Here is an 18,540-nt window from a genome sequence, read left to right on the forward strand (position 1 = left end):
ACTGTCGGAGAGTGATTACTTCTGCACTCAAAAATGACCAACCACTTTGGCATAGCAAGACCCTTGCATTCACCACTTCCTGTGACATCCATAGTTCTGTTTCAACTCCTCTCCACAAATACAAGACAATAACAGCATAATAATAAAAAATGTTATTTCAAGACTGACAAATTGTATCATTGGCATAATTCCCTGTCTCATTCAGATTTGATAGAGGTGTTCACAATTATGAGAGTTTTGGAAGAGTAAGAAAGGGGAAACTGTTTTTGGAGACAAGAAGGTCAGTAACCAGAGGACACAAATTTAAGATAATTGGCAAAAGGTGACAAGAGGGCAACAAAATTTCCAAAGTGTTTCCTGACAACGCAGTGGCCCGCTGATGTCATCAGAGTGCGCACATGCGCAGCTACATCTTGTCAGGACTAAGTGGCGCTTGGGCAGGATGACGACATCGCGCAGCCCCAACGTCATCGCGTTTCCGCGCCTGGTCCACCTTCGCACATGCGCGATAAAGCGTCATCAGGTATCCAGCCCCCCCTCCACTCGGCTGGAGGAAGCGGCTGAATGGGAGACTTTGAGGCTGGAGCTCGATCCCCATCACTCGCTCCCGCCCCACTAGCTGCTCTCTCCCCCTCCCCCCCCCTCGGCAACGCGCTCCAGGTCTCGAAGTTTCCTCCCCTCAGCTGCTCGCTCCAGGCCTTGCTGCTCCCCGCCACCCCCCCCACCCCCACCCCCCTGGCCGACTGTTCCTCGCTTCGCGCCACCCCGCTCGCCGGCCGCTAGCTGTAGGCCGCGCCGCTTCCCTCCTCTCGGCCACTCGCTCCTACGTCGCCTCGTCACCCCCTTGCTTCTTCGGGCAGCGCGTGGAGAACGATCAAACGTGGGAGCGGGCGGCCGAGAGGAGGGAGGCAGTGCGGCCTGTAATGAGCGGCTGGAGGGGGTTTGCGGGGAGCGACTGCCCGGAGGACGGGGTGGAGCGAGTGGGGAACAATCGGCCAGGGGGTTGGTGGGGGGAGGGGGAGGCGATTCAGTGAGGTCTGGAGCTAGTGGCTGAGGGGGTGGGGAGGAAGGGGAGAAAACCAGTAGCCGAGGGGGGGGAGCGCAGCCAATGGGGCGGGAGCTAGTAGCTGCATTCGGGTGAAATCAGTCCTGGTCAGTCATATAAACAAATCATAATAATGAACTGGCAGCACATTTTATACTCTGCCCGATTTTCTTTTCCATCGATCAGGGTGCCAATTCAGTATCTTCCAATGGATATTCAATCATAAAATTCCTTTTGTATTTAATAGGATTACTGGAATATTAAATGAGGATTACAGTTGGTATCCTATAACTCCATAGTAGCATGTTACTGGGCTTCCCTCCAACTTAATGTAAGGTTAGTTTGCTAGAACGATCTAACCATAAGCATTTCCTGTGATAAATTGAGCAGCGCCATCTTTAATCCTGGCAGCTGCCTGAATGTCGCAGACACTGACGTTCCAGTTGAACAGCCTGCGTTTGCACATGTGCAAGTACTGCGCCACCTAGTGGTTGCATTGTCAGCAAACGCAGCCTAAAGTTTATGCAGTGAGTTGCTGTGATCTTGGAAGGCGCTGCCGGAAAGGGCGGTGGAAGCAGATTCAGCAGTGACTTTCGAAAGGGGAATTGGATAAATAATTGAGGGGGAAAAGTTTTCGGGGCTAGGTGGAAACAGCAGAGGTGAGTGAGACTGATCGGATAGCCTTTTCAAAGAGCCAGCACAGGCATGATGGGCTGAATGGCCTTCTTCTCTCATTGTGACAGGATTGTATTTGTACAAGAGGCAGAGTGGGAGAAAGAGAGAAAAGGAAAAGAATTACAGAAAGAGAAAGTATGTGTGCATATGTGTGAGCAAGGGGAGATAGAAGGAATGAGGGATTTTCACAGGCGAGACTAAGATGAAGGGGTTAAACACACAGAGATACTAAGGGAAATTGAGAATTAGGTAGAATTTTACAGCACAGAAACAGGCCCAACTGGTTTGTACTGGTACTTATGCTGCACCTTAGCGTATCCACCCCACAAGAATAAAAGGCACAAATGGAACCACACCCCAGAAAGGAATCCCGAGGGTAGAGGAGGGAGCAGCAATAATTGTTGTTGAAACACGGGACACATACAGATCCCCTCAATAGCCTCAGACTGAGCCTAAGGCAGGAGCATTTGGCGGGGAGGGGGGGGGGGGGGGGGGGAGAAGGGGCAGGGAAGACTGGATGACTGGACGGGCTGCTCCACTCCCAAGGGTGAAGCCAGGGGAGGTAGGAAAAATGAAGTGGAAAGTGAAGGTAACTCTTACCTATTTCTTGGGCTGAACAACAACTTGCTGGGGGCAAAGTTTCCTGTGTAAGCAAGAGACATTATGTCAGGTGAAAAGTAAACCATTGGTCTAGGTCTCTATAATACATTTGACACTCTGCATGGAGTACATTGCATGTACTCATTAACCTGCATTTTTACACTTCAACACTAATATAATGCCAAGACTTGTATCATGTGCCTGCCATTGCTAATCGCTGCTGTTGCATCCCAGGCTAGCCTAGCACCATATATTACAGCGCAGAAGGAAGCCATTCGGCCCCTTGTGCCCATGCCAGCTCTTTGAGAGAGCTGTACAATTAGTCCCATTTCCCCCTGCATGTCCCTCTGCCAGTAGACCCCCAATTCCCTTTTATAGAATTGCAATTGAATCTGCTTCCAACACCTTTTCAGGCAGGCAGCACATTACAGATCATAACGACTCGCAGGGTTAAAATAAAACTTAAATCTGTGTCCTCCTGCCCAGAGGAAATTAGTTTCCCCCCGTATTTACTCTCTCAAAACCCCTCAATATTTTGATCACCTCTAAAGCTCGCCTTAACATTCTCTGCTTTAGTGATAACAACCCCAGCTTCTCCAGACTCTCCACTATCATTTTGGCTTTCTTTTTAAACACAATTCTCAGCTCCACTCCGTCCGATTTTTACCTTGCCTTCCTGCAGCCCAATCCCCTCTACCACCACCACCCCCCACCCCCCTCCCCCACCTACCTGCCTACCAATTTAAGCCACCCGGATCTGTGCTTTGGGCTGTGGGTTGCAACCTTCCTCCTGCCTGCATGCCAACTTTTCCTTAGTCAGGGTCAGGCTCCACTAGTGGGGGTGGGGTGGGGGGGGGTGGGTGTTGCCAACTTTGGTTGGACACGTTCCTGGAGTTTTCATCACCTCCTGACTCAAATTAGCATGTCCCCACACTCTCCCACCATTGGCTGCCTGACATGTCAATCCTCTTGATGCTCCGCCTTCCCTCAGCCAATCAGAAATTGAGCGACCGTTACCCAAACAACTCTGTGCGAGCCGACTGGATGATTCCTGACCATCAGCCAAACTGGCATTTATACAGCATCTCCAATATTTTTAAAACTGGTAAACAAAACTGCCTGCAGGATTTCTTTTCTGAAAAGCATTTTTTTAATGCCCCCATAATTTTTCTCCTGGCTATGGCTCGTAGCGGTGGCGACAAGAGCTGGTCAGAGGCTGGGAATTCTGCAGCGAGTGACTGACCTCCTGTCTCCCCAAAGCCTGTCCACCATCTACAAGGCAAAAGTCAGGAGTGTGATGGAATACTCTCCACTTGCCTGGATGGTTGCAGCTCCAACAACACTCAGGAAGCTCAACACCATCCAGGACAAAGCAGCCTGCCTGATTGGCACCCCATCCACCACCTTCAACATTCCCTCTCTCCACCACCGGCGCACAGTGGCAGCAGTGTGCACCATCTACAAGATGCACTGCAGCAACTTGCCAAGGCTTCTTTGACAGCACCTTCCAAACCTGCAACCTCTACTGCCTAGAAGAGTCAAGGCCAGCAGGAGCATGGGGACACCACCAACTGCGAGCTCCCCACCACCCCCACACAAGATACACACCATCCTGACTTGGAAATATGTCACTGTTCCTACATGGTCATAATGCTGGAACTCCCTTCCTAATAGCACTGTGGCCTACTTACACGACACAGACTGCAGCGGTTGAAGGCGGCAGCTCAACACCACCTTCTCAAGGGCAATTAGGGATGGGTAATAAATGCTGACCTTGTTATCAATGCTCACATCCTGAGAATGAGTAAATACATTTTTAAAAAGTATCGCTATTTGCAGGGTTTGCCTGGGAGTGTGCTAATAATTGCAAAGGACCCAAAGGTGTATGTCAATATTGCGTGTCACTCTCCCAGCACATCAATGGCCTTAAAATGTCTGAGGCTCTTTGGCGATTCTGTGATACCTGTGCACGCGCGCACACACACAGACACACACACACACACACACACGCGTTAGGTTTGTATTTGAGTATAGTAGAGTGACTCTTACTTTGCCAAATCAGTCGTCATATTCGCCACTGTACAGAGTTTCTTGTATTCCTCCAGGTCAGTTTCCACCTTCTTTTTCTCTTCCTCCATTTTCTTTATCTGATCTGTGTGATGAATTAAAAGGTGTTACATTTCTGAACAAGCAAACAAGCTTTTCGTGATTTTATTCTATTTCTGCATTGGACCATCTTTGTGCTTTTACCACCCGCTTCCCTTCTCCCCACTCCTCATGCTCCCCCCCCCCCCCCCCACCCACACTCCCCACCCCGCCCCATTGAATCTCCATTCACGGCATGTTCGCTGAAGCCTTTTTTTACACTTTTCCCTCAATAGTTTCCTCTTGCTAGCTCAGCGAGCCTCATTTCCCACTCCCCTGACATTTTGGTAACTTGTACTGAGCCCAGGATCTGTGTTATAAAGTAGAGAGCGTGTAAAGCGGCTGATTATATCCTGTGCCTTGAGATTACCTGTCACAAGGTCCGCATGCAGCATAATGGCTGCAACTGAGTCCAAATCACCCACTGAGATGAACGATTTAGACTCGGGAACCGGAAGTACAATTTCAAAAATGTGCAGACAACACCAAATTGGGATGTATAATTAATACTGTAGAGGACCAAGACAAAATACAAGAAGGCATTAATCAACTTGCAGAATGGGAGTGTAAATGGCACGTGAATTTCTATATAGAAAAGTGAGAGTCGTGCATTTTGGTAGGAATTATACGGAGGCCGCACGCTTGGAAAATAAGAGTCGAAATGGGGTAGAGGAGCAAACGGATCTAGGAGTACAGATTCACAATTCATCAAAAGAAGCACTGCAGGTTCACAGGGCCATTAAAAAAAACACAAACAAAGCACAGGAGTTCATTTGCAGAGGGATAGCATTAAAATGCAGAGAAGGTAGGTTAGATTTATATAGAATGTTGGTAAGACCTGGAGGCCTGCGCACAGTTCTGGGGTCTCCATTATATAATATACTATGACATCAAGAAACGGCTGAAGGCACTAGATACTATGGGCCCTGACAACATTCCAGCAATAGTACTGAAGACTTATGTTCTAGAACTTGCCGTGCCCCTAGCCAAGCTGTTCCAGTACAGCTACAACACTGGCATCGACCCGGCAATGTGGAAAATTGCCCAGGTGAGTCCTGTGCACAAAAAGGACAAATCCAACCTGACTAATTACCGCCCTATCAGTCTACTCCCGATCATCAGCAAAGTGATGGAAGGGGTCGTCGACAGTGCTATCAAGCAGCACTTGCTCAACAATAACCTGCTCACCGACGCTCAGTTTGGGTTCCGCCAGGGCCATTCAGTTCCTGACCTTATCACAGCCTTGGTCCAAACATGGACAAAAGAGCTGAACTCCAGAGGTGAGGGGAGAGCGACTGCCCTTAACATCAAGGCAGCATTTGACTGAGTATGACATCAAGGAACCCTAGCAAAAGTGGAGTCAATGGGAATTGGGGGAAAACTCTCCACTGGTTGGGGTCATACCTAGCACAAAGGAAGATGGTTGTGGTTGTTTGAGGTCAATCATCTCAGTCCCAGGACATCACTGCAGGAATTTCTCAGGGTAGTGTCCCAGGCCCAGCCATCTTCGGCTGCTTCATCAATGACCTTCCCTCTATTAAAAAGTCAGGAGTGTGATGGATGGGTGCAGCTGCAACAAAACTCAAGAAGCTCGACACCATCCAAGACAAAGCAGCCCGCTTGATCGGCACCCCATCTATCACCTTCAACATTCACTCCCTCCACCACTGACGCACAGTGGCGGAGTGTGTACCATCTATAAGATGCACTGCAGCAACTCACCAAGGCTCCTTCGACAGCACCTTCCAAACCTGTGACCTCTACCACCTAGAAGGACAAGGGCAGCAGATGCATGGGAACACCACCACCTGCAAGTTCCCCTCCAAGTCACACACCATCTTGACTTGGAACTATATCGTCCGCCGTTCCTTCACTGTCACTGGGTCAAAATCCTGGAACTCCCTTCCTAACAGCACTGTGGGTATACCTACCTCGCATGGACTGCAGCGGTTCAAGAAGGCAGCTCACCACCACCTTCTCAAGGGGCAATTAGGGATAGGCAATAAATGCTGGCCTGGCCAGCGACGCCCACATCCCATGAATGAATAAAAAAAAAAGATTTAGAGGCACTGGAGGAGATTCAAATAGATTTACAAGGATCATATCAGACCTGAGAGGTTATGACTACCAGGAAAGATTGAACAGGCTGGGGGTTCTTTTCTCTGGAAAAGAAGGCTGAGGGGTGACCTGATTAAGATTATGGAAAGATTTGACAAGGTAGACATAGACAAGATATTTCCACCTGTGCAGGAGGCCAAAACTGGGGCTCATAGGTATAAGATAGTCACTAATATATCCAATAGGGAATCAGGAGAAACTTCTTTACCCAAAGAGTGGTGAGAATGTGAAACTCACTACCATAGGGAGAGATTGAGGGGTACGGCAGAGATGCATTTAAGGAGAAGCTAAATAAACATGAGGGAGAAAGAAATAAAGGATATGTTGATAGGGCGAGATGAAGTGGCATGGAAGAAAGCTTGTGCAGAGCATAAACATGGGCATGAACTGTTGGGCTGAATGGCTTATTTTTGTGCTGTACACTCGATATATCAGTATTTCATACAACTGTCACAAGCTCTGTGTCAAGCATAATGGCCAGCTTCAACTCAGGAGTTACCTTCCAACTCATGTTTTAGGATGAGTTACTGGTGGCACCATGACGGACCTTCTTCAAATGTGGACAACTGCAAAATCAGGCAGCTGTTGCCAGTCTCCTTGGTGTCTGTAATTCACAGCTTTCACTGTGTATATGTCTTTTAGTGTATCGTTCTCCAGCCCCAGAGTCAGAGTCAGTCAGTTGCAATCTTGGTCAGCTTTCCTTCTGAAGGCACTGACTGGCTCACTTTAGGGAGTGGGGGTGTAGTATAGTACCATGAGGAGGGCGGGTGTGGGGGTCTGCAATCACGCCACTGATAGCACCCGTGGCCACTCCGCCAGTGTGGGGTCTAGACAGATTGTCATCGCCATAAGAGTCCATCCTACCCTCAGCCAGCAGGTGCGCACAGGCTCTTCCCCAGCAATGGTTATTGATCAGTGACTGGCAGTGGTGAGAGGGGGGGTGGGGTGGGTGACCCAGGTAGAATTTGCACCCCCCCCCCCCTCCCAAATCTAAGAGGTGCTGTAACCAGTTGTAGCTGAGCCGAGGTAAGGGTGGGGTGGCAGGAATTAAACCTGGATCATTTTGTTATTTTTGGTCACAGGGAGTGTGTTTCGAAGCAATTATGCTTCCTACGCACATAATTATGCAGGGTTGTTTAACCGGCTTTGTTCGATGAGAGGAATGTACATCATCTTAATCGCCGCCTCAGGAGAAGGCTTAGTTTCTTCGCTTTGCTCTGTAACATTCACGAAAGGAACAATTATAAACTCAGGTAAAATGGAGCAGCTATGAACTGTAACAATGAACTGATGAGCTAAACTCCGAAAAAACGGACACATTTTTGCTGCAGAAAAGATGGAGTAAGAAGTCAGGTGACCCCTCCTGTTCTGCAAATATATATCGTGACTGTTGGAAACTAAACCCATCATCACATCTGAACTAGTTCTGGGGAAGGAACATTAAAATGCTCAGCGGGCCATTCAATGCCAAATGGCTACTAGCTTCAATAATTGGATTGACAAAGATCTTCAGAGACAGGGCGACTCCAGATTCAAAGGCAAGATAATAGGTGGGACATAACACCACTTTATCATGATAAGCCATATTCAAGGACCATTGTGTAACAATGGCCCCACGTACAGAGATGTTAAGTGATCACACCAGGGGAGAGCATCGACGGTCACCTGACCTAAACCAAACCTGACAAGGTTTTTCCTTAAAATAGGATTGCTCTGAAAAGACAAAGAGGGAGAGAGAGAGAGAAAAGGCTAGCAGCTGAGAGATCCATTCCAGCCAAGAATAAGACCCTGCCTGTAACATCTTTAAACCACCAAGGCGGTGACTGAAAAAAGGTGAACTTGCAAACTCCCCATCTGAGAAATTTTAACAAGATTGTCCACCGACTTTGACTGACTCTTAAACAAGGGAATCAGCAATACTTCAGGAACATCAGGACTGCAACCTGTTAAAAATTCCTCCCGGAAAACCAAGAAGGTTTCAAAGTGAACTCTTTTTACAACAATTGGACTCAAATGCATGCTATCCTCTAATCTCTGTCTTTTCATATGTGTGTGTGTGTGAGAACCTGTGTGAGTGGGTGAGGTTGCAAACATTTCTGGGTATTGTTTAATAACTAGATAGCGTTCTTTTTAAACCTATGAAGAAACCTGTCATTTGTTTGTTTATTTATTTAACCCTAAAACACTCAGAGACAAAAACACTTTTAAAAAAAAGACTATCTGCGGTCAGTTCAGAGGTGTAAAGTGGAAGTCACCCAAACTATCTCCCACCTGTCTGCAACAGTTATGATATCTTTCTTAGTGTTCCTTCCCATGGACTATAAGTATGAGAAGCAGATTTGATGTTTCCCCATTCTCCCCGGGGCTAGAAGTGTTAAATTATGAGATCAGATTGCATAGATTGAAACAGGTTTGCATTCCTTTGGTATTAAAGATTAAGAGGTGATCTAATTGAGGAGCTTAGAACAAGGGGACATAAACTTAACATTGGAGTCAGGCATTCAGGGGTGATGGCAGGAAGCACTTCTTCACACAAAGGTTTGTGGAAATCTGGAACTCTCTTCCCCCAAAAGCCTGTTGAGGGTGGAGGTCAATTGAAAATTTCAAAACTTAGATTGATAGATTTTTGTTGGTCAAGGGTACTGAAGCATAAGGAACCAAGGCCGATAGATGGAATTAAGATACAGATCAGCCATGATCTAATTCAATGGCAGAACAGGCTCGAGGGGCTGAACGGCCTCCTCACATTCTTCCCCTGGAGGCGCTGCGGTGCAGGTTCCAAGGGCACAGACTGCCTGCTTGGCCAGATCCAGACCTGGAGAGAGCCTAAGAACTAGGAGCAGGAGTAGGCAATTCAGCCCCTCGAGCCTGCTCTGCCATTCAATACGATCATGGCTGATCTCATCTCGGCCTCAACTCCACTTTCCTGCCCATTCTCCGTAACCCTTCAACCCATTACTAATTAAAAATCTGTCTATCTCCTCCTTAAATTTACTCAATGCCTCGGCATCCACCGCGCTGTGGGGTAGTGAATTCCACAGACTCACGACCCTTTGAGGGAAGTAATTTCTCCTCATCTCTGTTTTAAATCTGCTACCCCTTATCCTAAAACTATGACCTCTCGTTCTAGATTGCCCCACAAGAGGAAACATCCTCTCTACATCTACTTTGTCAATCCCCTTAATCATCTTATATACCTCAATTAGATCTCCTCTCATTCTTCTAAACTCTAGACAGTAAAGGCCTAAACTGCTCAATCTCTCTTCATAAGACAAACTCCCTCATCTCTGGAATCAATCTAGTGAACCTCCTCTGAACTGCCTCCAATGCAACTACATCCCTCCTCATGTAAGGGAACCAAAACTGCATGCAATACCCCAGGCGAGGTCTCACTAATGCCTTGTACACTTGCAGCAACACTTTCCTACTTTTATACTCTATTCCTTTAGCAAGAAATACCAAAATTCCACTTGCCTTCCTTATCATCTGCTGTACCTGCAAACTAGTTTTCTGCACTTCATGCACGAGGACACCCAGATCCCTCTGCACTGAAGCACTCTGAAGTTTCTCTCCACTTAGATAATAACTTGCCTTTCTATTCTTCCGACCAAAATGGATAACCTCACACTTATCCAAGTTAAACTCCATCTGCCAAATTTTGGCCCATTCACCTAACCTATCCATATCCATTTGTAAATTTCTTATTTCTTTATTGAAACTTCTCCAACGCAGAAGTCCTCAAGGCAGCCAACATCCCCAGCATATACACCCTACTGAGCCAGCGGCGCTCGAGATGGCTTGGCCATGTGAGCTGCACGGAAGATGGCAGGATCCCCAAGGACGCGTTGTACAGCGAGCTCGCCACTGGTATCAGACCCACCAAGACGTCTGCAAACGTGACATGAAGTCCTGTGACATTGACCTCAAGTTGTGGGAGTCAGTTGCCAGTGATCGCCAGAGCTGGCGGACAGCCATAAAGGCGGGGCTAAAGAGTGGCGAGTCTAACCTTCCTCACAGACTCTCTGCACTCTGTATCTGCCTGTTCAACAGCTACCACATCCACTGATCCGTAGCTCCGGTTCCCATCCCCCTGCCAAACTAGTTTAAACCCTCCCGAAGAGTTCTAGCAAACCTCCCGCCCAGGATATTGGTGCCCCACCAGTTCAGATGCAAACCCTAACTTCTTGTACAGGTCCCACCTTCCCCGGAAGGTATCCTAATGATCCACATATCTGAAGCCCTCCCTCCTACACCAGCTCTGTAGCCACTTGTTCAGCTGCACTCGCTCTCTGTTTCTAGCCTCACTAGCACGTGGCACCGGTATCAATCCTGAGATTACTATCCTGCTCGTCCTGCCTTTTAGCTTCCAACCTAACTCCCTATATTCGCTTTTCAGGTCCTCATCCCTTTTCCTAGCTATGTCATTGGTACCAATATGTACCACGACTTCTGGCTGCTCCCCCTCCCCCTTAAGAATCCTGTAGACTTGATCCGAGACATCCCTGACCCTGGCACCCGGGAGGCAACATACCATCCGGGAGTCTTGTTCGCGACCACAGAATCTCCTGTCTGTTCCTCTAACCATTGAATCTCCTGTCACTATCGCTCTCCTATTCTCCCCCCTTCCCTTCTGAGCCACAGAGCCAGGCTCAGTGCCAGAGACCTGGCCACTGTGGCTTTCCCCTGGTAGGTCGTCCCCCTCAACCGTATCCAAAACGGTATACTTATTATAGCCACTCCAGGCGCTGCTTCACAAACCACTGACCACCTCCAGGCGCTTACCCATTGTCTCTCGAGACAAGGAGGCCAAAGAAGAAGAAGAATACTATCCCACCTATTTTAATGTCATCTGCAAATTTGGCTATAGTACCTTCTATCCCTGCATCCAAGTCATTAATATAGATTGTAAATATTTGGGGCCCGAGGACTGAACCCTGGGGCACCCCATTAGTTACAACTTGCCAACCAGAAAAAGATCCATTTATCCAGACTCTCTGTTTTCTGTTGGTTAGCCAATCCTCTATCCAAGCTAATAAATTGCCCCTAAACCCATGTGATCTTACGTTGAGTATTAACCTTTTGTGCGGCACCTTATCAAATGCCTTCTGGAAGTCCAGATATACTACATCTACAGGATCCCCATTATCCACTTTGCTCGTTACAGCTTCAAAGAACTCTAGCAAATTAGTCAAACACGATTTACCATTCATAAAACCATGCTGACTCTGATGGATTGTGTTTTGACTTTCTAAATGTCCTGTTATTACTTCCTTAATAATGGATTCTGACAATTTCCCAACGACAGATGTTAAACTAACTGGTCTGTAGTTTCCTACTTCCTGCCTCCCTCCCTTTTTGAATAAGGACGTTACATTAGCATTTTCCAATCTACTGGAACCTTTCCCGCATCCAGGGAATTTTGGAATATTATAACCAATGGATCCACTATCTCCGCTGCCACTTCCTTTAAGACCCTAGGATGTAGGCCATCAGGCCCTGGGGACTTGTCTGCTTTCAATCCCAATAGTTTGCTCAGTACCTTTTCCCTAGTGATGATGATTGTTCTAAGTTCCTCCCTTTCTATAACCTCTGCATTACTTGTTACTATTGGGATGATACTAGTGTCCTCCACCGTGAAAACTGAGGCAAAATACTGATTTAGTGTCTCCGCCATTTCTGTGTTCCCCTCTATTAACTCCCCAATCTCATCCTCCAAAGGACCAACATTCACTTTAGCTACTCTCTTCCCTTTTATAGACTTATAGAAGCTTTTGCTATCCGTTTTTATATTTTGCGCTAGTTTTCTTTCATAATTTACCTTTGCGCTTTTGATTACTTTTTTTGTAACCCTTTGTTGATCTTTAAAGTTTCCCAATCTTCCAGCCTGCCACTGGCCTTTGCAATATGGTATGCCTTAGTTTTTGTCTTTATGTTATCCCTAACTTCCTTGCTTAGCCACGGATGTTTTTCCCCCTCTTAGAATCTTTCTTCCTCTCTGGAATATATTTTAGTTGGGAGGAATTGAATATCTCCTTAAACATTTGCCACTGTCCTACCTTTAGGAGCCAGCATGGCATTCGGCTGTGACTGGCATCGCGGCCCAGACCAACGTCCATGATGGGGAGTGCGGGGGAGAGGCGTGAGCGTGAGTCCCGGCTGATTTTTTTTCCTTCCCAAGCACTAAGGCATGGTAGCAACTCTCCCCACCAACGCTGCTCACAGCCAGATGGCTGAGATCAACTGACTTGGAACAGGCTGGGCAGTCCCACCAAGACACTGGAGGAGGCGGGCAGGGAGCAGATACAAAAATGATTGCTTTGGCACCACAATGAAATACAGGAACAGGAAGGAGAGAGGGAGCATTTGGTTAAAGTTAATACATTTGAAAAGAGAGCTTTGTTTCTTACCTTCCTTTGACTTGAACTCATTTTTCTGTTTTTCAGCATTGTCTCCCACTTTTTTCTGGAAAGGGAGGGCAAGAAAAAAACTTTTGAAAGGACAACAACAACAATCTGCATTTATACAGAGCCAATAACAACGGCAACAACTTACATTCAGAGTCATAGACTGATTATGGCACAGAGGGAGGCCATTCAGTCCATCGAGTACATACTGGCTCTCTGTCGAGCAATCCAGTCAGTCCCACTCCCCCGCAGTCCTGCAAGTTTATTTCCCTCAAGTGCCCATCCAATTTCCTTTTGAAATCACTAATCATCTCCGCTTCCACCACCCTCGTGGGCAGTGAGATCCCGGTCATTACCACTCGCTGCTTAAAAAAGTTCTTCCTCGCATTCTCCCCGCATGTCTTGCCCAATACCATAAATCTGTGTCCCCTAATTCTTGTACCATCAGTTAATGCGAACAGCTTTCTTTATGGCAAGCTATTCCGCTATCGTCACTCCCACTTCCTTTAGCAACCTGGGATGCAAGCCATCCGGACTAGGCAACTTCCACTCTAAGCATAGCCAGCTTTTCTGGTACATCCTGCCTTATCAATTTTCACCCCATCCATTATCATCTCTGCTTCTACCAATATTTTGTCAGCATCCTTTTCCTTAGAAAACATCATATTTACATTGTGCCTTTAACCTAATTAAATATCCCTAGGCACGTCACAGGAGTGATTATCAAACAATATTTGTCAGATAAGGACCTATTAGGGCAGAAGCTTGGTCATAGAGGTAGGATTTAAGGATCTTCTTAAAGGTGGGGGGGATGGAGAGGTTTAGGGATGGAATTCCGAGAGCTTAGAAGATGCAGATATCTTGGGGCATTGCAGGTCTGGAGGAGGTTATAGACTTAGGGAGGGGTGAGGCCACGGCGAGATTTGAAAACAAGGATGAGAATTCAAAAATCAATGTTTTGCTTAACCAGAAGTCATTGAGCACAGTGGGTGAATAGGACTTGGTGCAAATTAGAGTACAGGCAGCAGAGTTGTGGATGTCCTTAAGTTTACAGAGGGTAGAACATGGAAGGCTGGCCAGGACTGGGTTAGAGGAAGTCAAAACAGATCAACTGGTCACCTATCTCATTGTTGTTTGTGGGATCTTGCTGTGTGCATTTCCCCAGTAACTGCGCTATATAAATGCAAGTTGTTGAACAGTCTTCTGACACTCAGTCTGGGTCTGTCATGTGCAGCTCTGCCATTTGTGCAGCATAATCTCTTGCAGTGGGAATGATCTCCAGCCGTCACCCACTAAACTGATGTCATTCACCGGGGCTGTTGCATGACACTCCCTCTGTACATAGAATGCACAGCACTGAAACCACTACCATTTCCCTTCAAGCTCCTGCCTGTCCTGATGCAGCAGTTTGTGAGGTTATTGTTGACAGAACCTACTGTTCCCAAATAGTATTCAGTAAACAGAGAGGCTGCAGATCACTGCCTTGTTTTGCATATCACACAACCACACTGGACAGTTGCCAGATGCTTAATAGCCAGACCAAGCTACACTGGCTAAAGCGACACAGCAAGAAAGTAGTCAGTTCCAGACTTCTGACCCTCAATTTGGTAAAGGATTCTTGAGCAATGCATGGAATGGGCTCCGGGTAACTTATTAGCGACAAAACAGATTGGAGTCCCTCGAGAGATAGTTGAGTGGAATATTCCAGGTTGATGGGATTCAATGGGGAAAATGGCCCTCCCAATTGCTTATCACATCCTTCACCCCCCCCCCCCCCATCTGTTTTATCAGTTATTAATTGATGCATGCACAATAGGATATGGGATACTTGCCTTAATTAGCTGAGGCATAGAATATAAGAGCAGGGAGGTTATGATGGAGCTGTATAAAACGCTAGTTAGGCCACAGCTGGAGTACTGTGTACAGTTCTGGTCGCCACACTATAGGAAGGATATGATTGCACTGGAGAGGGTGCAGAGAAGACTCACCAGGATGTTGCCTGGGCTTGAGCGTTTCAGCTAAGAAGAGAGACTGGATAGGCTAGGACTGTTTCCCTTAGAGCAGAGAAGGCTGAGGGGGGACATGATTGAGCTATACAAAATTATGAGGGGCATTGATAGATTAGATAGGAAGAAACTTTTTCCCTTAGCGGAGGGGTCAATAACCAGGGGGCATAGATTTAAGGTAAGGGGCAGGAGGTTTAGAGGGGATTTGAGGAAAATAATTTTCACCCAGAGGGTGGTTGAAATCTGGAACGCACTGCCTGAAGGAGTGGTAGAGGCAGGAACCCTCACAACATTTAAGAAGTTTTCAGATGAGCACTTGAAATGCCATAGCATACAAGGCTATGGGCCAAGAGCTGGAAAATGGGATTAGAATAGGTAAGTGCTTGATGGCCGGCACAGACACGATGGGCCGAAGGGCCTGTTTCTGTGCTGTATGACTCTCTGACTCTAAGACTCTAATTTAAAAATTTTTTCAAATTAATTCCTGGGATGTGGGTGTCACTGGCATGGCTGGCACTTCTTTCCTATCCCTAACTGCCCTTGAGAAGGTGGTGGTGAGCCGCCTTCTTGAACCGCTGCAGTCCGTGTGGTGTAGGTACTCCACAGCACTGTTATGTAGGGAGTTCCAAGATTTCAATCCAGCGACGATGAAAGAATGGCCAATATATGTTCGAGTCAGGACGGTCAGCGTGACTCGGAGTGGAACTCGGAGATGCTGGTGTTCCATGTGTCTGCTGCCCTTATACTTCTACAGGGTAGAGGTCACAGGTTTGGGAGCTGCTATCAAAGAAGCTTTGGCGATTTGCTGCCGTGCATCTTGTAGGTGGTACAGACTGCAGCCACGGTGTGCTCGTGGTGGATGTTTAAAGAGGTTGACGGGTTCCTGATCAAATGGACTGCTTTGCCCTGGATGGTGTCAAGTCTTTTTGAGTGGTGCTGGTGCTACTGGCAAGGCCAGTGCTTTTTGCTTATCCTTCGTTACCCTGTGGGCATTAAGAGCCAACCTCATACTATGGGGCTGGACTCGCATGTAGACCAGACAGGGTAGGGTGGGTGGCAAGTTCCCTTCCCTGAAGAACTTTGATGTACCAGTCATGTTTTTACAACAATCATACAACATAGCAGGAGGTGATTCAGTCCATTGTGCTTTTGAAGGTCCTTTCCCTTTGCCCATAGCCCTGCAATGTTTTTCCCTTTAAGTATTTACCCAAATCCCTTTTGAAAGTTACTACTGAATCTGTATCCACTGCCCTTTCAGGCAGCACGTTCCAAATCATGGTCACTTTCTGATATCAGCTCAGAAATTACCACCTTCTTTGACATCAACTTCACAATGTGCCTTGGTGAAATTATAAACCCATAACCCTCTGGGTTGCTAGTCCAGCACCATAACCACTAGCTCACCAATGGATCAACTGGCATCTGTCCATCTATGTAAGATGATGGACACGCAGCAAACAATCCACCTCGGCGGGGTGCCTTCTCTTGGTGCGCCTTTGCTGATGGCTGTGAAGGCCAATCCTCGAGAGGCAGGTTCTGCCACAAGTGCCGCCCGTGAAGCTGCCAAATGAAACTGAGAGTCGTTTCTTTCGGCGTTGGCGCCTGTTACCAAGCTGCTATAGCAACTGATCATCGTGGCAGTACACACCAGTCCACAGAATATGTTGCCATTTCCCTCTTTTGCCAGCTATTGACTCCCAAGTGCGATAGTTGACGTTTACAGCCTTCGTGTCACGCTTGCAAGAATCCTTGAAGCAGAGCTTTGGGCCTCCCTCCACCACCCCCCCCCCCCCCCCCCCCCATCCCCCACTGGTCATCTGGCCCCGGCTACCTCACCATTCAGAAGGTCCTTGGGTATGTGACCATCTTCCATCCTGCAGACATGTCCAATTCACCAAAGCTGCCTGTTTGACTAGTGCCAACACACTTGGGAGCTCTGCCTTTGAAAGGACTGCTGCATTTGTGATTTGTGTCCTGTCGGGTTATACCCATAATGCGCCACAGACAGCGAAGATGGAAACTACTGAGTTTTTCTTTCTGGTAGCTATAAGTTGCCCATGTTGTTTCACAGCATTACAGGAAAGTGCTGAGAACACAGGTCTTATACAGGCCTAGTCCTTAAGGTTCAGCCTTGTGTCATCCCATTAGTGTTTCATGAGTCGGCCAAAGGTGGTAGCTGCTTTTCCTAAGCTAGCATTGAGCTCTGCATCAAGGGACAGATTGTCTGCCACTGTGGACCCAAGATAGCAGGATGTGCTAAGCTCTTTCAGTGGGGTCTTCCAGTGAGATCACTGGTCCAAGATTCCTGCTCTATAGGTAGACTGGAAAAGGCTTTGGTGGGGTACTGGAAGGCAGCTGTACCCCTTCAGAGAAGGTTGGGGGGGGGGGGGGTGGTGGTCGAAGGGGGTATTTTGAGTTGCAAGGGAAACCCTCAGCCAAAGACACACCACGTTATCCAGTGCCCCTTTAATTGTGATCCCGTTAGCCCTTCAATTTGGTGGAGTTATACTTATCGCTCTTAACTGTGCACAGCTCTGGTCTCCATGTGAAGGTGCGAGAAAGATTTACTAAGATGATACCAGAACTGGGAAGCTATACTTATCAGGAAGGCTGATTAGCCTGGGGCTCTTTAAGAGAAAGGTGGCCTAATAGAAGTCCAAGATTATAAAAGGGTTCGGTAGACTTGAAAATGCTTCCATTTGTGAGACGTACAAAACACAAGGTCACAAAACTCATAAATATAAGACAGTCACTGATAAATGGAATAGGGAATTCAGGAGAAACTTCTTTACCCAAAGGGTAGTGAGAATGTGGAACGTGCTAGCACAGGGAGTGGATAAGGTGAATAGTACAGCTGCACTTAAAGGGAAGACAGATAAGCACATGAGAGAGTAAGGAACAGGACATGTCGATAAGGTGAGATGACGTGGGGTGGGAGGAGAGACACCCTGCAGCATAAACGCCGGCATACAGCAATTGAGCTGAGTGACCTGCTTCTCTGTGTATAATGAGAAGAACTGGTTGAAACCAAGTTGTGGCCCGTGAGTGTAGCAGGCATGACTTTCAGCTCCGTTTGCTTTCAATTGCTTCTCCTTTTGAAGCATGGCCCAACTGGTGTTCCAGCAAATGACCTGACAGAACAATAGGCATCACAATGATTAACCATCGAAACGATTTTCATCAAACGTTGGGTGGGGCTATATTGCAATCAAGCTAACTAGTTATATCCAGGATTTGGATGAATAAATATTTGTTCTCAGGATGAAAGTAAGGCTGTGCTTACTGCCGTTCCTCCTTGTGGGTTTCCTGCCTCTTGAGGATGATTGTTTTTCTTTCTGACTCAGTAACTTTTCTGGGCCATTTCAACAGGCACTATGAGTCAACCAGATAACATAGACTAGAGTCAGAAGTGGGCCAAAGTTTCCTTCCCCTGAAGGATATTAGTGAACCAGTTGGGGTTTTAAGAGGTACAAATATCATTTATATTTCTCCTCACAATTTTTTTTTGAATCAAAAATTTCTCAAATTGTAATTATCCAGAATGCAC

General features: G+C 47.1%; 1 protein-coding gene across 3 annotated transcripts in view; it reads right to left on the reverse strand.

The window, feature by feature from the left end:
- The window catches only part of LOC137356920 (protein GOLM2-like), a 52,504-nt gene that overhangs the window by 3,440 nt on the left and 30,524 nt on the right, over positions 1 to 18,540 (reverse strand). For all 3 annotated transcript variants that reach the window (XM_068022769.1, XM_068022768.1, XM_068022767.1), the window contains 3 exons: positions 12,991 to 13,045; positions 4,370 to 4,472; positions 2,321 to 2,363 (listed from right to left, as the gene is read on the reverse strand). In XM_068022769.1, the coding sequence (XP_067878870.1) occupies positions 2,321 to 2,363; positions 4,370 to 4,472; positions 12,991 to 13,045 (201 nt within the window). The remainder of the gene's footprint in view (positions 1 to 2,320; positions 2,364 to 4,369; positions 4,473 to 12,990; positions 13,046 to 18,540) is intronic.

The sequence above is a fragment of the Heterodontus francisci genome, chromosome 46 (genome assembly GCF_036365525.1).
Source record: "Heterodontus francisci isolate sHetFra1 chromosome 46, sHetFra1.hap1, whole genome shotgun sequence".
Lineage (NCBI taxonomy): Eukaryota > Metazoa > Chordata > Chondrichthyes > Heterodontiformes > Heterodontidae > Heterodontus > Heterodontus francisci.